At 50.0% G+C, this 15,830-nt stretch overlaps 2 protein-coding genes across 3 annotated transcripts; one reads left to right on the top strand and one right to left on the bottom strand.

Moving 5' to 3' along the window:
* Positions 1 to 4,483: 4,483 nt before the first annotated feature.
* On the top strand, positions 4,484 to 11,992 carry gmnc (geminin coiled-coil domain containing). 2 transcript variants are annotated; one of them, XM_020701047.1, is made up of 6 exons: positions 4,484 to 4,662; positions 4,776 to 5,023; positions 7,303 to 7,382; positions 9,068 to 9,153; positions 9,966 to 10,082; positions 10,256 to 11,992. In XM_020701047.1, the coding sequence occupies exons 3-6, from the start codon at positions 7,313 to 7,315 to the stop codon at positions 11,114 to 11,116; spliced, it is 1,134 nt and encodes a 377-aa protein (XP_020556706.1). In that variant the 5' UTR covers positions 4,484 to 4,662; positions 4,776 to 5,023; positions 7,303 to 7,312; the 3' UTR covers positions 11,117 to 11,992. The 2 variants fall into 2 exon arrangements, with proteins under 2 accessions (XP_020556706.1, XP_020556707.1); XM_020701048.1 differs by lacking the exon at positions 4,484 to 4,662 and having other exon boundaries at positions 4,730 to 5,023.
* Positions 11,993 to 13,278: 1,286 nt separating this feature from the next.
* LOC111948482 (high mobility group nucleosome-binding domain-containing protein 5-like) lies at positions 13,279 to 14,931 on the bottom strand. The gene has a single exon (XM_023961803.1). The coding sequence runs from the start codon at positions 14,929 to 14,931 to the stop codon at positions 13,279 to 13,281; it is 1,653 nt and encodes a 550-aa protein (XP_023817571.1).
* Between the last annotated feature and the right edge of the window lie 899 nt (positions 14,932 to 15,830).

Below are 15,830 nucleotides of genomic sequence, written 5' to 3'. Positions count from 1 at the left end.
AGGAGTAGAATCTGGTTGAGGATCCACAGGATCTCGGTGAGCGTCTTCTGCTCTAATGATGCTGGTCCAGGCAGAACCACAAGCTGAGCAGGAGAACGGTCTACAACACGCCGGGGGCATGGGGGGCATGGGGGGCATGGGGGGGTGGATAATGAAAATGAGCTCTTGTGAAAACGGTGAAACTTCTGCAGAACAAGAACAAACACACTCTGAAGCCCCCCCCATAAATCACATTGAGAGGCTCATCACACACACACACTCCACAGGTGTGTGTGAGTGTGTGTGAGCCTGGTTAATCCTGAGCGTGCCCCCCCACCCCCCCACCACCCATGGAGATGAACCAAAGGTGAGGCCAGACTGCAGCACACTCACACATGCGCACTCATTAACTACCCCCCTGAAAACACAAACATGGACTGACCCCCAACACACAAAACCCATGCATGATTTCACGTGTGGGTGCGTGTGTGCGTGTGTGTGTGTGTGTGTGTGTGCATGTGTGTGTGCATATGTGTGTGTGTGTGTGTGCATGTGTGTGTGTGTGCATGTGTGTGTGCATGTGTGTGGGTGCGTGTGTGCGTGTGTGTGTGTGTGTGTGTGTGTGCATGTGTGTGTGCGTGTGTGTGTGTGTGTGTGTGTGCATGTGTGTGTGTGTGCATGTGTGTGTGCATGTGTGTGTGTGTGTGTGTGTGTGTGTGTGTGTGGCCCGGCCCTCGTGCTGCTAAGCTTCTTTCCTGTCCAACAATGGCGGCCCGCTGAGCGCTCAGGACCAATTACAGCTCAGGGAAACAGACAGAACTCCCGCTGACGGGACTCGCCTGTGGTTCTGATCCGACTGAGGCGGGTCGACCAGCTGCTCCACATCCACTGACTCTGTGAGAAGTCTGGTTTTGTTTTGTCAGGTCTCTTTGCTGACGATGACTTTCCTCTTCATCTGGGTCACTAGAACCTGAACAGAACCTGGAAGTTCAGAGCAGAACCTCATCATCTAAAGTGACACGCGTGTGACGTGTTTCTGCGTGACCAAACCTCCTCCACCTGTGTTTGTTTCTCTCCACCTGGATCGCAGTGATGCTGACGGCAGCGACACACAACCTGTGTCCACCTGCTGACATCACCGCAGTGCAGCCCTGTCATTGGCGGAGAGGACTCCAGGTAGCGTTCAGGCCGGGACTCAGCTGAAGGCCGTCACTCTGGAGGAGACGTCTTCTCGCTTAAACCAGTGTTTTTCAACCTTTTTTGAGCCACGGCACACTTTAACCTTGACAAAAATCCCGCGGCACACCAGCATCCAAAAAAAAGAAAAGCAGTAATTCATGGTCTGTATTGATTGACAGCCCCCCCCCCGCAATCTCACATGCATTTTGTGATAATTGTGGCCGAAAAAGCAGGAAGTTGCGGCTGTTTTTTCTAAGACATGAAATAAAAGTTAAATTAGAAAATTTAGAAACTGTTTGTTTATTCGTTGAGGTTTCTAGACATTTTACGCGGATGACACGGGGACACTGGCCCTTTAAGCCAATGCATCATGGGAGATGTAGTGATGGCAGACAGACTCTCTTCTCTGAGCTTCATGGTTTTGTTCTCTTGTTCCACGGTCTGACACCGGATTCTGTGGAAAGCTACACCACTAAAGACGAGCTTTAGCTGGTATTTTTGTTAGAACTGAGCGACTTTATCAGCAGAATTAAGAACAAGGAAGTGAAGACATTAACCACTTCTGATTGGTCAGACTGATGACATGTGATTAAGCCTTCAACAATGATTGGCGGAGACAGTTAAAGGGGCGGGACTTTTCCGCAAACCACTATAGCTGCAGGTAAATCGCGGTACCGTATTCTTATCAAAATGTCTTTAATAGAATCAAATAAACACAAAGAAAAAAGTAATTTTAAGATCGTTTATATTCCTAACTACTCAGTGTTTTATCAGGGCCTGTTTGGATGAACAAAGAGCTGATTTCCTGGAGATGGAAAATGTTTTTAGATTAGTTAATGATTAATGAGGGCAATTTCCCACGGCACACTTGACCATCTCCCACGGCACACCAGTGTGCCGCGGCGGCACACTGGTTGAAAAACACTGGCTTAGACGACATGAGGTTGAGGGTTCAATTCTGTCTGCGGCGACGGACGCACAGCAGGAGGACCTCCTGAAAGACAAAGTTTCACCGTCTGGACTCTGCTTTTCTGTCCTGAATGATTCTTCTGGAAGTTGGACTGAGCTTCCTTTTCCTCCATCAGCCGATGTTCTGGATTCATCTTCATCGTTGCTGCAGTGAAGAAGCCAAACGGACAGATGTAAACAGCTGGACTTCAGTCTGTCTTTGCCCCCCTCCCCCGACTCTGGGACCCTGTCGGATGCTGTGCAGCAGAGGGGGCGTGGCCGCCGGCGAGGACCTCCAGTGGTGACCCGGCTGCTGGCTGACAGGCGGCCGCCGCTGTTGTCCAACAAAGCCCTCGGCCCCGCCCACCGTCATTAGTATCACAGCAGGAAGTAGCGGGGGGGGGGGGGGGGGGGCAGGATTTGACATCTGTCCCACTGAACCTGAGGTGGACCACCAGGTATCCCACCTATAGCCCCCCCCCTGCTGAGGAGAAATTATTTGTTTCTGCAGCCTGAAGGGTTCTGGGTAATTTACTGACCTATGAGGAAAGAAGAAACGAGAAAAAAACGGAAATTCTACGTCTGTCTACGATTCTTTTAACTTTTAGAAGAATTTTGTGTGATTTTAAGTCTTTAGTTTTCTTTCTAAGATCAAGGTAAAAAAAAAAGACGGGGAAACCAGAGGAGACCAAGACAGGAGCTCCTCAGGGAGCCCCACGAGGTGCAGGTTCTGGATTCAGACGTGGAGATCTTCAGGTGGTTCTGGACGAACCAGTGAGGCTGGAATCTGTCAGACGGGAAGCGGCTCAGACGGGACTGGGGGGGGGGGTTCTTGGTTCAGGGTGACGTCATCAGTCCAGGAGGACTGTGGAACCGGCTGCCTGGCTCAAAGGCTCCCCAGCAGGATCCTGTTTCATTCTCAGGTGAAAATTAAACAGCTGCCCCCCCCCCCCCCCCATGCTCTCTGCAGTTATTTGATGAGCAGCAGGTCCGCCGTGGGAGTAATTACCCCCCTCCCTGCCTCCCCCTCCCCTTAACCAGCCTCTGCTGAAGCTAATGGGGAAAGTCACATTTAATTACAGGTCAGCGTTCCCGGGGGACGGGGGGGGGGGCAGATTAACTTCAGATGGAGGTGAAGCTGTGGCACCTCCTTCATGAGCCTCCTCTTCCTCCTCTTCCTCCTCTCAGTCTTCCATGATTGTCGTTTTTTCTCAGGAGTCACATTTCTTTCCTTCTTTAAGCCTTTTAAAACATTTGACTTGATTTTATTCCCTCCTCTTCCTAATCTTCCTCTTCCTCGTCTTCCTCATCTCCCGTTCATTCTACCTGCCGCTCTTCTTCCTCCTTCTTCCTCTTCGGGTTAATCTGTCACTTTGCTGGTATGTCAGATTGTGATTTAGGTTCCTAATTGTTGCTGCATATTAACTGACCTGCTGTCAGATTACAGATTAACCTGGTGGGGGAGGGGGGTCGTTTAATCTGAATTCTGCAGAATCTGATCTGACCAGTTCAGGTGAATCTGCTTTGTCCTCAGATTCTGTAGACCGTGGTCCTGATCCGCACGTTGACCTCCTGACCTACAGCAGGAAGTTCTGCGTCTGAGTCTGCAGCTGGTTAAACGTCTGTCAGGTGAGAAGGGGCGTGTCTAGAAGGCGGGACGTCGGTACAAGACCGAGCAAATGATGGAGGGTTTGGAAGATGTCTGTCTGCGTGTCTGTCTGTCCATCTGCATGTCTGTCTGCGTGTCTGTCTGCATGTCTGTCTGTCTGCCTGCCAGGCTGTGTGTCTGCGTGTCTGTCTTAATCTATGTCCGTATGTCTGTCTGTGTGTTTGGCTGTCTACATGTCTGTCTGCGTATATATCTGCGTGTCTGTCTGCATGTCTGGCTGCGTGTCTGCCTGGATGTCTGTCTGCATGTCTGGCTGCGTGTCTGCCTGGATGTCTGTCTGCCTGTCTCTCTGCATATCTGTCTGTCTGTCTGTCTGCGTGTCTGTCTGCATTTCAGTCTGCGTGTCTGTCTGCATGTCTTTCTGTCTGTCTGTCTGCATGTCTGTCTGTCTGTCTGTCTGTCTGCGTGTCTGTCTGCATTTCAGTCTGCGTGTCTGTCTGCATGTCTTTCTGTCTGTCTGTCTGTCTGTCTGTCTGTCTGCGTGTCTGTCTGCATGTCTTTCTGTCTGTCTGTCTGCATGTCTGTCTGCGTATCTGTCTGCATGTCTTTCTGTCTGTCTGTCTGCATGTCTGTCTGCGTATCTGTCTGCATGTCTTTCTGTCTGTCTGTCTGCATGTCTGTCTGCGTATCTGTCTGCATTTCTGTCTGTCTTCCTGACTGTCTGCCTGTTTTTGTTCTTTTATGTACAATTTTTTAGTCTTTGCATAATTTCTGCAGAAATTGTTTTCAACACAGACAAAAAAAGTTTATTTTAACATTTTGCTGCTTCCAGCCTTGAACATTTGTGTCCACCATCAGTCACATGCACGCTCGCACGCACGTACCCGTATCATGCCCACAGAAAACCGTCTCTGCTGGTGACCCGGGTCCACCTGGACCCTGAGGAGGTTTGTAGCCCTGCGGCTGATTGTCGCCCCCGTCTGTCAGTCACCGCGCGCGCGCCCTCACGTGCACGCACCTGCTGCACGGAGCCGCTCTCTGACTCGTGTCTCAAACACAGGTGACGCTCAGCCGCGCAGGACGCGCCGTTTTCGGCAGAGAACGGCGGGATTTCTGCGCTCTTCCTCCGTCAGTTCTGGAGGTTTATCTGATGCAGGATTGAAGAGGAGCAGCTTCCGAGGAAGAACCTCTGCTGGGATCCTCCGACAGCAGAAACATCTGCAGAGACCCGCGGAGAAAGAGTCGCTTCCTGCTGTTGGACGATCAGATCCTTTCATGATTTTCTAACAAGTCCACTCAGTTTGGGAGGTGAGTTTTATGAACAGAAGTTTTTTTTTTATTATTATCAACTTTTATGCCAGAAAAATATTTTTTCCTAATTAAAAAACAAACAAACCAGAAATCCAAAGAAATGTTGAAAAGTTAAAAACAAACCAGCTTTTTTTGTCCTTCTACAACAACATTTCATCCAAACTTTAGGAAGAAATGAAATCTGTTCCACCAGATAGAACTTTAGTGAAAGGAGGATGAAGAGGAAGATGAAGATGGTTTGTTCTAATCATGAAAAAACATCAGGAAGGTTGATCTTCTCCTCTTTCCATCTTTAAACTTTATTGACAGAAACTTCTGATCTGGATTTTTTGATCTGCAGACAAAGAGACGCTTTGGTTCTGGGCAGAACCGTAAACAGCTGTTTGTGTTGGGCTTTTATTTTGGTAAAAACCTTCTCTGGTAACTTGAGCTTCAGCATCAACGTCCTGAAACAAACTGATAATTTCTGTCACAGCTTCAGTCCTGATCTGGTTCTGGGCTGATCCAGGTCTGGTTTCCTCCGATGGTCCTTTTGGTTCTGCACGTGTGAAAGTTCACCTGAACTCTGGTTTGGACCAAACGGGAGAACTCTGGTCCTCCTCGAGGGTCTCTGCTTTCCTCAGATGAACTGTGGTACGATTCACTTCAGAGTTTGAAAATGTATGCTGGATGCAGGAGGTACAATGGGGAGGAGCTGCAGGGGAGGAGCTGCAGGGAGGAGGTGATGCAGGGGGAGGAGCTGTTGGGAGGAGGTGCTGCAGGGGGAGGAGCTGCAGGGAGGTAAGAGCTGCAGGGGGAGGAGCTGTTTGGATGACGTCCCTTTTAATTCGTAGAAGTGCCAGTCGGTGGAGGATCATGGAAGAGAAATGAATAACGCGGTTTGTGTCCGGCTGGAGTCCTAGGACACCAAGTCTGTCATGTTATTATTATTATTATTATTTTTATTATTATTGTTATTATTAATATTATTTTTATCATGGAGCGAGATTCACCAGATTCCCACCGCTACTGCTTTTCACACCAAACATTTTCCATCTGTAAGTGGTGGACATGCGCTGGTTGACAGTAGCAGAAGCCCTGATGTGCGTCTGATGCGGTGTGAACGCATCCTAAAGGCCCGTACACGCCGGGACAAATATTCGCCAGCCGTTTTTCGCCACGTTTTTTGTGTTCACACGCAGGCGATTTTCGCTGACGGTGAGCCGAGCGAACATGCAATTTCCTTCCCTGACATTAGATGGCGCTTAATGTAAACAGAAATACTCCTGTACACAAGGTGGCGCTGCGCAACTTTACGCTTCTTAAAGTCGCTTTTCACTCAGAAGAGGAGAGCAAGTATTTACGCGCTTGTCAGAATCAAACAAAGAAAACATGAATATTTCAAGCACCAGTAGCTCCGCTCCAGTTCCAGCGATGAAGAAATTATTGTTCTGTTGAATGATGAAAGACGCCAGAAAAGACGCAGATTTTGGGTACATCCCATAGTTACGAGAAGAGAAGAACTTGGGAAGTTTTATCGACAGGTACAAGAGCTGAAAATGTATCATGAGCGTTTTCGGGGATATTTTAGAATGTCCGTCATTATTTCTTTGCGTCAGTGTAGACGCTACTTGGCGTCTATCTTCTTCGCTGGTATGTGTGCTCAGAAAGGCAGTTTTGTGTTTGAGCGCCCCCAAGTTGTGTTTTAGTGTAACTTCAGAAGCTCCAGACACGTGTGCAAAAGCGCCATTCTCATTGGTCGGATAGTTTTTGACGCGGCGCGTCAAACCAAAAAAACGAACCCGAGGCGTTTTGTAAAAAACGACGCTTTTATGCGTGGCGTTTTTTCGCGTCGGTGTGCACACTCACATTGGTGCCCTTTGTTTAGTCACGAGGCGTTAAACGTCGGCGAAAAGCGCGCGAAATTCCTCCCAGTGTGAACAGGACTTTAGAGGACCAGAGAGACGAGCAGCTGTCCTTCCTCCTGATGTTTTATGTTTTACTCAGAGTTTTTCACGACAGCAAACAACAAAACGACGAAAAACATCAAAAAGTTCTAAAACTTTTTATTTAAAGTGACATTTTTTAGACATTTTGACATGGAGATCAATGGAAAGTTGCTTCCCTCTGCAACCTGCCCTGTTGCTCGTTTGTTGCAACATTTATCCCCTCTGGGTTTCCTCAGGTGTGGAAACAGGAGGCGGGGCTTCATCTCTCTCATGAGTTAGATGTACCAACAGATTCACAAACAAACATTTCCTTAATCTCTGGGTTTACCTCTGTCTCGTCACCTGCAGGACCGTTTCCATGGCAACGCCGACCTCTGTTTGGGCGGGGGACGCCAGTGACCTCAACGAGAGAAGACACGAGCTGTGTGGTGAGCTGAACCGGTTCTTCCCCCGGCCCGGTTCTGACCCCGAACCATCGGCCAATCAGGACCCAGGCTTCATTGAGATGATCCTGCTGACTCAGCCTTTCACTCTGGGGGGGAGGGAGGGAGGTTTCTATAAATTCCCTGCAGATTCTACAGATTCAGCAGAGCACCACCCTGCAAACGGGGGGGGGGGGGTCATTTATCAAAACAGAACAGTTCTGTTCACGGCAGATGAGAGATTTTCAAATTCAGCCCATAGTTTTCTTTGCTTGGATGACCAGGGACCTCATTTCTAAAGGTTGCGTACGCACAAAAGAAGGCGTAGGCCACTCTCTACGCAATAGTTGAGATTTATAAAAAGCAAACTTGAGGGGAAAATGTGCGGTCCTCCACGCTCTGACCCAGGCGTACGCACAAAAACGGGTGAAATGAGAAACGGCGACGCCGTCGGCAGATGGAAGAAACACGTGAAAGTGAAAATGACAATACTGCCTCTCAGAAATAACATGAAGACTTCACAAAGCAAGTCTGACAATTAACAGCTACACCAACACCCGTTTGATCGATCAGCAGTGAAACAAATAAAATGCCCCATCACAATGCGTAATGACGCACAATGGCTGATCTACAGCATTTACGGCGTCTGCCACCGTCTGCCACTCACGTGCCTTTTTGGCATTAGTAATGCCCACACTGTGCCCTCCAAACAACACTTTTCTCCTCTTTTCCACCTCGCCAACGATAACTTCTACTTCACATTGAGTGAAGTTACGTTTTTTTCATTTCCTCTCTGTGTTTGCTATGGTTTCCCAATCAATGAATATTCATTTGTGGGCGTTTCACGGACTATTTATGGGCAACTATTGGCGTGTCATGAAGCCTCAAAAGCTGCGCTGCATTTAGAATCGGTTGTGATTTATTAAGGGAAAGATGCGTAGGATGTGTGTGCGCACGGTTTTATAAATCGGAATATTTCTGTGCGTACGCACATCCTATGTTTCATCCGTACGCCACTTCTGACGCAAATCCTACGCAAAGTTTTAGAAATGAGGCCCCAGATGTCAGCCTGCAGTTCCTCTGACGGCCACAGGAGGCCGCTGCAGCTCTGCTGTCAGGTTTTTCATTGAATCATGCGACAATCACATGTTTCATAACAGAAAAAATGGGGGGAAAAGAAAATGTATTTCATTATTTAAGAATTTTACTTTCCTTTTTATTTTTTATACAGACACATAAACGGTTTTGGGATCATTTTTAGAAGCTTTTAACAGAAAAAGTTTCTGGTTTGACGTTTTTTTTCTCGGGTCCATCAGACGGGTCCTCAGAACGGTTTTGTTTAAATTTGTTTAAGAAACATGTTTGAGATCAACTGGATTTTAAAAATAAAGTCTAAAAATAATATTTAATAGACCTGCTGATAAAAAACACAATTATGTGGTAAAGAACATCGTCGCTTTTTACATCTTTAGTGACTTTACATGAAAACATTTCACTGATTTCGTATCAAAAAGGATTTTATACTTTTTCTATTCATGTAAAGGTTCTCTGTGATTGATCATAAAAATATTCCTGATGTCTGAGGTCATAACATCTGGATGTGATGTCTCCTGTTCTTTAAACGGTTGTCATGCCCTTCAGGTGAATTGAGTGTGTGTGTGTGTGTGTGTGTGTGTGTTTCCATGCATCAGGGCCACCCTGTGTTTGGAGTAGTTCCCCCCCTGCTGGTTGGACGTGGGAGCAGCAGTTCTCTCCCCACCTGCAGAGAAACAAACAGGTACTGATGTTGACGTAGTGTCATTGAACGCATCGCAGGAGCTTCAGCAGCTGTAGTTCAGGTTGAGACTGAGGCAGGTTAAGCAAATTGAATCGATATAAACCGTCATAAAATCATTTCAAAATGAGAGAAATCATAACCAATCTGGAAGATACCATCTGGATTGAGGTACGGGAGGTTTAAGTTACTTTAACCCTTGTGCTATCTTAGATGACCCCCCCCCTTACATTGACGTGTTCTCCCTACCATGACAAAGGTGGATAAAGGTGGAAAGATTTCATGTAATCCATGGACACCAGTGAAGATCACAAATCATTGAAGAAAAAAGGTTCAGAGCACTGTCTAGTGGGTCTAGATGACCCAACTCCCAATGTTAAAGTGCCTAGGATAGCACGAGGGTTAATGTAAAACCCACCAATCACAGCAACAACACACGTGTGATGTCATTAAACGCATCAGTCCATCATTCCAATGTGTGGACAGACTTTGAATAAAGTCATGTGACCATCCATACGTGTTTCCTTCACACTTGATGATCTGGAAGAAATCTGGAAAACTGTTCAGTAGCAGGAATTTCTGTCCGAGTCTCACTGCTGGAAGTTTGGATGAAGGTGATCTGGATCCACTTTAGGTCAGAGAACCGGATTGTTGTTGAAAGGAACCGTTCCAGCCTAGAAACTATGTTAGGAATGTTTTGGAGGAAGTTGGGAGTCATGGAGGAGGAGGAGCGTGTAGAGCTTATGGAGGAGGTTCTGCATGTGGTCCATCTCTGAGGTCTGGATCAGACTAAGTGTTCCTTCTGGATGTTGCAGCTGCAGGACGCTCTGCTGCAGAGGGAGGAGGAGCTGGCCCGCCTCCAGGAGGAGAACTGCAAACTCAGGGAGTTCCTCAGCTCCTCCTTCGTGAGGAGCCTGCAGGAGAAGGCGGAGGTGAGCACCAACGTTTACAGAGACGCCTCAAAGCCAGTCAGACGTTCTGTCGTTTGACTCAAACGGATCTTAGGACCTTCCCGTTGATGGACCGTGACTCAAATCAGAACCAGGTGGATTTTTTACGACTCTTCTAAGATCAAAGCTTTATTCTGTCCCCCCTCCCTCCACAGAAACTGGGCGTGGCCAGCCGGGTGGCGCTGAAGAGAACTCTGATGACCAGGGACGTCGAACCCCCCCGGCTCTCTACCCATCGCCTCCTGCCCTCCAAGAAAGTCAGCAAGAGGGTCTGCAGGAACCTCATGGCCGAGTTCTGCTCAGAGACCCAAGAGTCCCCCTCAGAACCGAACCTGGACCTGTGGGTCCTACGGACGCTGGGCCTGAAGGACCGGGACACCATCGACACGTCCAGCCAGTCAGCTCCAGACTTCAGCATCTGGGAGGGGGATTCCTCCGGTTACACCCCCGACTCCACCTTGGACTCGCCCGTCTCCACGGCGACGCCTTCATCGGTTCACAGCTGCTGCCGAGGAACCGCATCCGAACCGGACCACGGGTTCTCTGCAGATCCAGAGACTTCGGAAAAGTCCAGCGCATCTGCAGGGATGGCCCCCCCCCCAGGATCCGGGATCAGGAGCTTCAGCACCTGGACCACCTTCCAAAGACCGGACCTCTGTTCCATCACTGGCTCAAGTCCGGCCCACAGTCCGGACAGGGACCCAGCAGGGCTGTCGTTCTGGTCTCCACCTCCTGACAGGTGGACTCCCCCAGAAAATGTCCTCCCACCCCCCCTCCTGACTTCAACTCCAACCTCCAACCAACCCTGGGCGTCTCCTGGTCCCTGGAACCGCACGAGTCCATCGGATCATCCTGAAGTCCGGACGCCCCGCAGGTCCACAGACGTGGCCTTCAGCATGTTCCTGCGGCCGTCCAGCAGCGTCAAGACCCACAGCTTCCCCCAGGGCCAGGCCTTTGTCAGGAGGGACACAGGGGGGCGCTGCAACTTCACCTGGGTGCCCAGACAAGAACCCTAAAGAAGGACTGCCAGAAACCTCCAGGAAGGAAGAAAGATGCTGCCGAGGAGAAGAAACACAGCTTTGTCTGGCTGCTGAACGGTACACTGGATCTGAGTGGAGCCTGACGGACACAGATCCATGAAGTCCTCAACTGGACCTGGACAACATCAACAGTTCTCTGGGATCAGTGACACCCACTGGGCTCCAGCCTGCAGACCTTTGGTCCTGGGATGACACCAGGCGTCTGCAGATCCTGTGGACTCGTCCATGTTTCCATGTCAACCATGAAGCCAGACCAAGACCACACAAACATCTACCAGGACTGAGGTCTTCCAGGAAGCCTTAACCTGGATTTAACAGCATGAACCGGATCTGAGAAGACCTGATCTCCTAATGATCATCTGGAGCAGAATGTGTAGTAAATCCTGATCCAGAACAAGTCCACATCATCAAACTTCCACCGCCATGCTTTAGAAAGAACTTTGATCCAGAAGTCTTGATGTTTGTCTGGAGGTAGTTTGGTGAACGTCCTGTTCTTCTCTCTTCTTCTGCCTCTTTTGTCTTCTGAACTTTCTGAGATGCTGGTTCTGTCCTTCCCTCCGAATGATGGACGGGTTCTTCTTTCTCTTCACGCTGATGTGGAGGAACAGGAGGGTTCTTCTTCTCTTTCTTCATCACTCTTTCATTGTCAGAAACCACAAGGATCAGCTTTGATTTTTAGGCTTTAAGAACATTTTTTTCAAACAAGTTTTCTCACGAGCTGAAAACAGCAGATGTGAAAACGGGGAACCAGAAGAAGTTCACCTGTTCAGGTGTGATGAAGCTGCGACAGAACTGAACCTGTGACGGGTTCCTGCCTCTGATGGAACAAATAAAACTTGCTTCCCACTTAAACCTGTTTTCGTGTCTTTAGTTTCAGTAAATCAGAAACTCGTCTGCCGGAGAACCGAAGAACATCCTGAAAGGGTTAAACCATGGAGGTTCTGTTTGGATGCCGGTGCAGAACCACAGCGGGAACCAGGATCCATCATCAGCACCTCCACGGTCAGAGGAAGACCTGACTAGACAGATGGACTTGAAGGGAACCCAGGAGCAGCTCTGGTCCAGGTCCAGTCCGGATCAGGTCTGGGTCTGGTCCAGATCTGGTCTCCTGATGGTCCTCCTGGTCTGGCTGGTGTGAAACCTGAACTGAGGTTCTGCCGGATGTTCTTCTGGGTTTTCATGTATTCCAGAACAAACTTTGTCATCAGAACTTTTCCTCGTTTCTGCTGAACTTCTGTCTTCGGAGCAGAAAACCTTCAGAACTCCTGAACATCTTCATCTTCATCTCGGTTACCAGGTAATCCGGTCAGACACTGCCCCCCCCTCCTCCTCCTCCTCTTCCTCCTTTCTCACCCTCGTCTCTTCAGAGCAACAAAGCAAAGTCATCAGAAAGCCCCGCCCCCACGTCCTCCCCCCAGTTCCGGCCCACAAAGATGGTAGGTTTCATTTCCTCCCTCGGGCTTTCCCAGCACGGGGTCCCCCCCCCTCCTCCCCGGGTCCCTGGAGGGCTGCTGTGGGGGCCGGGGGGAGGACTTGGGGTCCCTGTCTGTGGCGGGCGGACCGAGCGGTGTGTGGCTAATGACACGGTTGGACGGGCCGCAGATGTCTGACAGATTGGGGGTGTTTCATGGTGGGGGGACCCGGAATCAGGCCGGAATGTGAAAGGAGGGCCGGTTTGGATCACAGGCTCCGGGCCCCGGACCGCGGAAGGGGGTCATTAAGGAGGCCGGCTGAAACTCAATCCTCAAACGTCCTCGACATCTGCGGCGCCGGAGAACCGCTAATGAGCAGAAAGCAGGGGGCGTGTTCCTGCTGGTCCTGCTGCTGGGATCAGCCGCGCTCAGAACGCACAGAACCGGACTCAGATAAGCGGTCATGTGACCACGGGGTTCATCTGGACCCGCTTAGGGAGAACCTTAAACCTCCTCCGGTGCTCCTCAGGGCTCTTGACTTCCTTCTCCTCTCCGTCCAGAACATCTCTGAGATCCATCGTTCAGTTCTTCTGGTTCCGTTCAGACCGATGACCCTTCCTGACCTCAGTGCCTGACCTTTGACCTTCATGAAGCAAAGCTTCTCCATGAAACCGTGGACCACCGCTCTCCTCCAGCTCCCAGCATGCATCTCTGCTGCCCCCACCATCAGAAGAGCAGAGTCTGTCTGTTTCTGCAGATCTTTCCGTCTTCCTGGTCGTCTTCCTGGTCGTCTTCGTGGTCGTCTTCGTGGTCATCTTCCTGGTCGTCTTCGTGGTCGTCTTCGTGGTCGTCTTCCTGGTCGTCTTCGTGTTCGTCTTCCTGGTCGTCTTTGTGGTCGTCTTCGTGGTCATCTTCCTGGTCATCTTCGTGGTCGTCTTCGTGGTCGTCTTCCTGGTCGTCTTCGTGGTCATCTTCCTGGTCGTCTTCCTGGTCGTCTTCGTGGTCGTCTTCGTGGTCATCTTCCTGGTCGTCTTCGTGGTCGTCCTTGTGGTCGTCTTCGTGGTCGTCTTCCTGGTCGTCTTCGTGTTCGTCTTCCTGGTCGTCTTTGTGGTCGTCTTCGTGGTCGTCTTCGTGGTCATCTTCCTGGTCGTCTTCGTGGTCGTCTTCGTGGTCGTCTTCCTGGTCGTCTTCGTGTTCGTCTTCCTGGTCGTCTTCCTGGTCGTCTTCGTGGTCATCTTCCTGGTCGTCTTCGTGGTCGTCTTCGTGGTCGTCTTCCTGGTCGTCTTCGTGGTCATCTTCCTGGTCGTCTTCCTGGTCGTCTTCGTGGTCGTCTTCCTGGTCGTCTTCGTGGTCATCTTCCTGGTCGTCTTCCTGGTCGTCTTCGTGGTCATCTTCCTGGTCGTCTTCGTGGTCATCTTCCTGGTCGTCTTCGTGGTCATCTTCCTGGTCGTCTTCCTGGTCGTCTTCGTGGTCATCTTCCTGGTCGTCTTCGTGGTCGTCCTTGTGGTCGTCTTCGTGGTCATCTTCCTGGTCGTCTTCCTGGTCGTCTTCGTGGTCGTCTTCGTGGTCATCTTCCTGGTCGTCTTCGTGGTCGTCTTCGTGGTCGTCTTCCTGGTCGTCTTCGTGTTCGTCTTCCTGGTCGTCTTTGTGGTCGTCTTCGTGGTCATCTTCCTGGTCGTCTTCGTGGTCGTCTTCGTGGTCATCTTCCTGGTCGTCTTCGTGGTCGTCCTTGTGGTCGTCTTCGTGGTCGTCTTCCTGGTCGTCTTCGTGTTCGTCTTCCTGGTCGTCTTTGTGGTCGTCTTCCTGGTCGTCTTCATGGTCATCTTCCTGGTCGTCTTCGTGGTCGTCTTCATGGTCATCTTCCTGGTCGTCTTCGTGGTCGTCTTCGTGGTCATCTTCCTGGTCGTCTTCGTGGTCGTCCTTGTGGTCGTCTTCCTGGTCGTCTTCCTGGTCGTCTTCCTGGTCGTCTTCCTGGTCGTCTTCCTGGTCGTCTTCGTGGTCGTCTTCGTGGTCGTCTTCGTGGTCATCTTCCTGGTCGTCTTCGTGGTCGTCCTTGTGGTCGTCTTCCTGGTCGTCTTCCTGGTCGTCTTCCTGGTCGTCTTCCTGGTCGTCTTCCTGGTCGTCTTCGTGGTCGTCTTCGTGGTCGTCTTCGTGGTCGTCTTCCTGGTCGTCTTCCTGGTCATCTTCGTGGTCCTCTTCGTGGTCGTCTTTCTGGTCGTCTTCGTGGTCGTCTTCGTGGTCGTCTTCGTGGCCGTTTTCGTGGACTCCTGCAGGAGGAACTTGTCTGCTGTCGTCTCTGAAGCTTCTCCTGGAATCTGAAGTTCTGCAGCATCTGAGGAGTTCCTGAAGGACCAAAACGTTTGTTCTCTCTGTTCTCATCTGATTCTTCAAAAGAACCGATGTTCTCCAAGAACCAGAACTCATCAGGAACCCCTTGAGAACGTCTTTGATGAGAACGTCCATCAGAGAGTCTCAGACCTTTGGCCTCTGATCATTTCAGGGACGTGGAATGTTCTGCTTGTTCCTGAAGCTTCTCTGCACGCCGTCACAGTTACACAGTGACCGGCGGCGGCGTGCCTTCATGCTCCAGCGTTTCGGTTAATGCGTCACGTATAAGTGAGGGGGGGCTGCTGACCCCTGACCTCGCATGGAGTATTCAGTGAAGGAGAAAACCAGAACCGGGGATTTCTGCGGTGTTCCTCGTGTCAGGAGGGGCTCCTCTGTGACCTTTTTCTGACCGTCTTTGGGGTTTATTTCATCCACGTTTAGAATCCTGAAAGAAAATCTGCAAAAGGCTGCTTAACAGGATCTGAAACAAACTTTAGTTCAACTGCAGCTGCTGGAGAACCGAAGACCCCAAGCGGACCCCTGAGGACCATCTGCATCAGGAGGAGGCCCCGGGGTCCACGCACATCAGAAATACAAAAGCCTCTGACTTCAGTCCTTCTCTGCAAACACGGCGCCATCGGGATCGGTTTCACGTTGTTTGAGTCCTGATGGATTCTGGGAGAAGATAAGTCATTTCTCAATAAAAGCAGCAGATTCAGTTCAACAATTAACTCACACACACCAACACACATAGACACATATATGTAGAGACACACACATGCAGACACACATGTAACCCTTGTTCTATCCTAGGCACTTTAATGTTGGGAGGTGGGTCATCTAGACCCACTAGACAGTGCTCTGAACCTTTTTTCTTCAATGATCTGTGATCTTCACTGGTGTCCATGGATTACATGAAATCTTTCCACCTTTATCCACCTTTGTCATGG

This window comes from Oryzias latipes, chromosome 13 (assembly GCF_002234675.1).
Source record: "Oryzias latipes chromosome 13, ASM223467v1".
Classification (NCBI taxonomy): Eukaryota; Metazoa; Chordata; class Actinopteri; order Beloniformes; family Adrianichthyidae; genus Oryzias; species Oryzias latipes.
The sequence above is the reverse complement of the archived record's forward strand: the minus strand, read 5'-3'. Positions and strand labels throughout refer to the sequence as shown.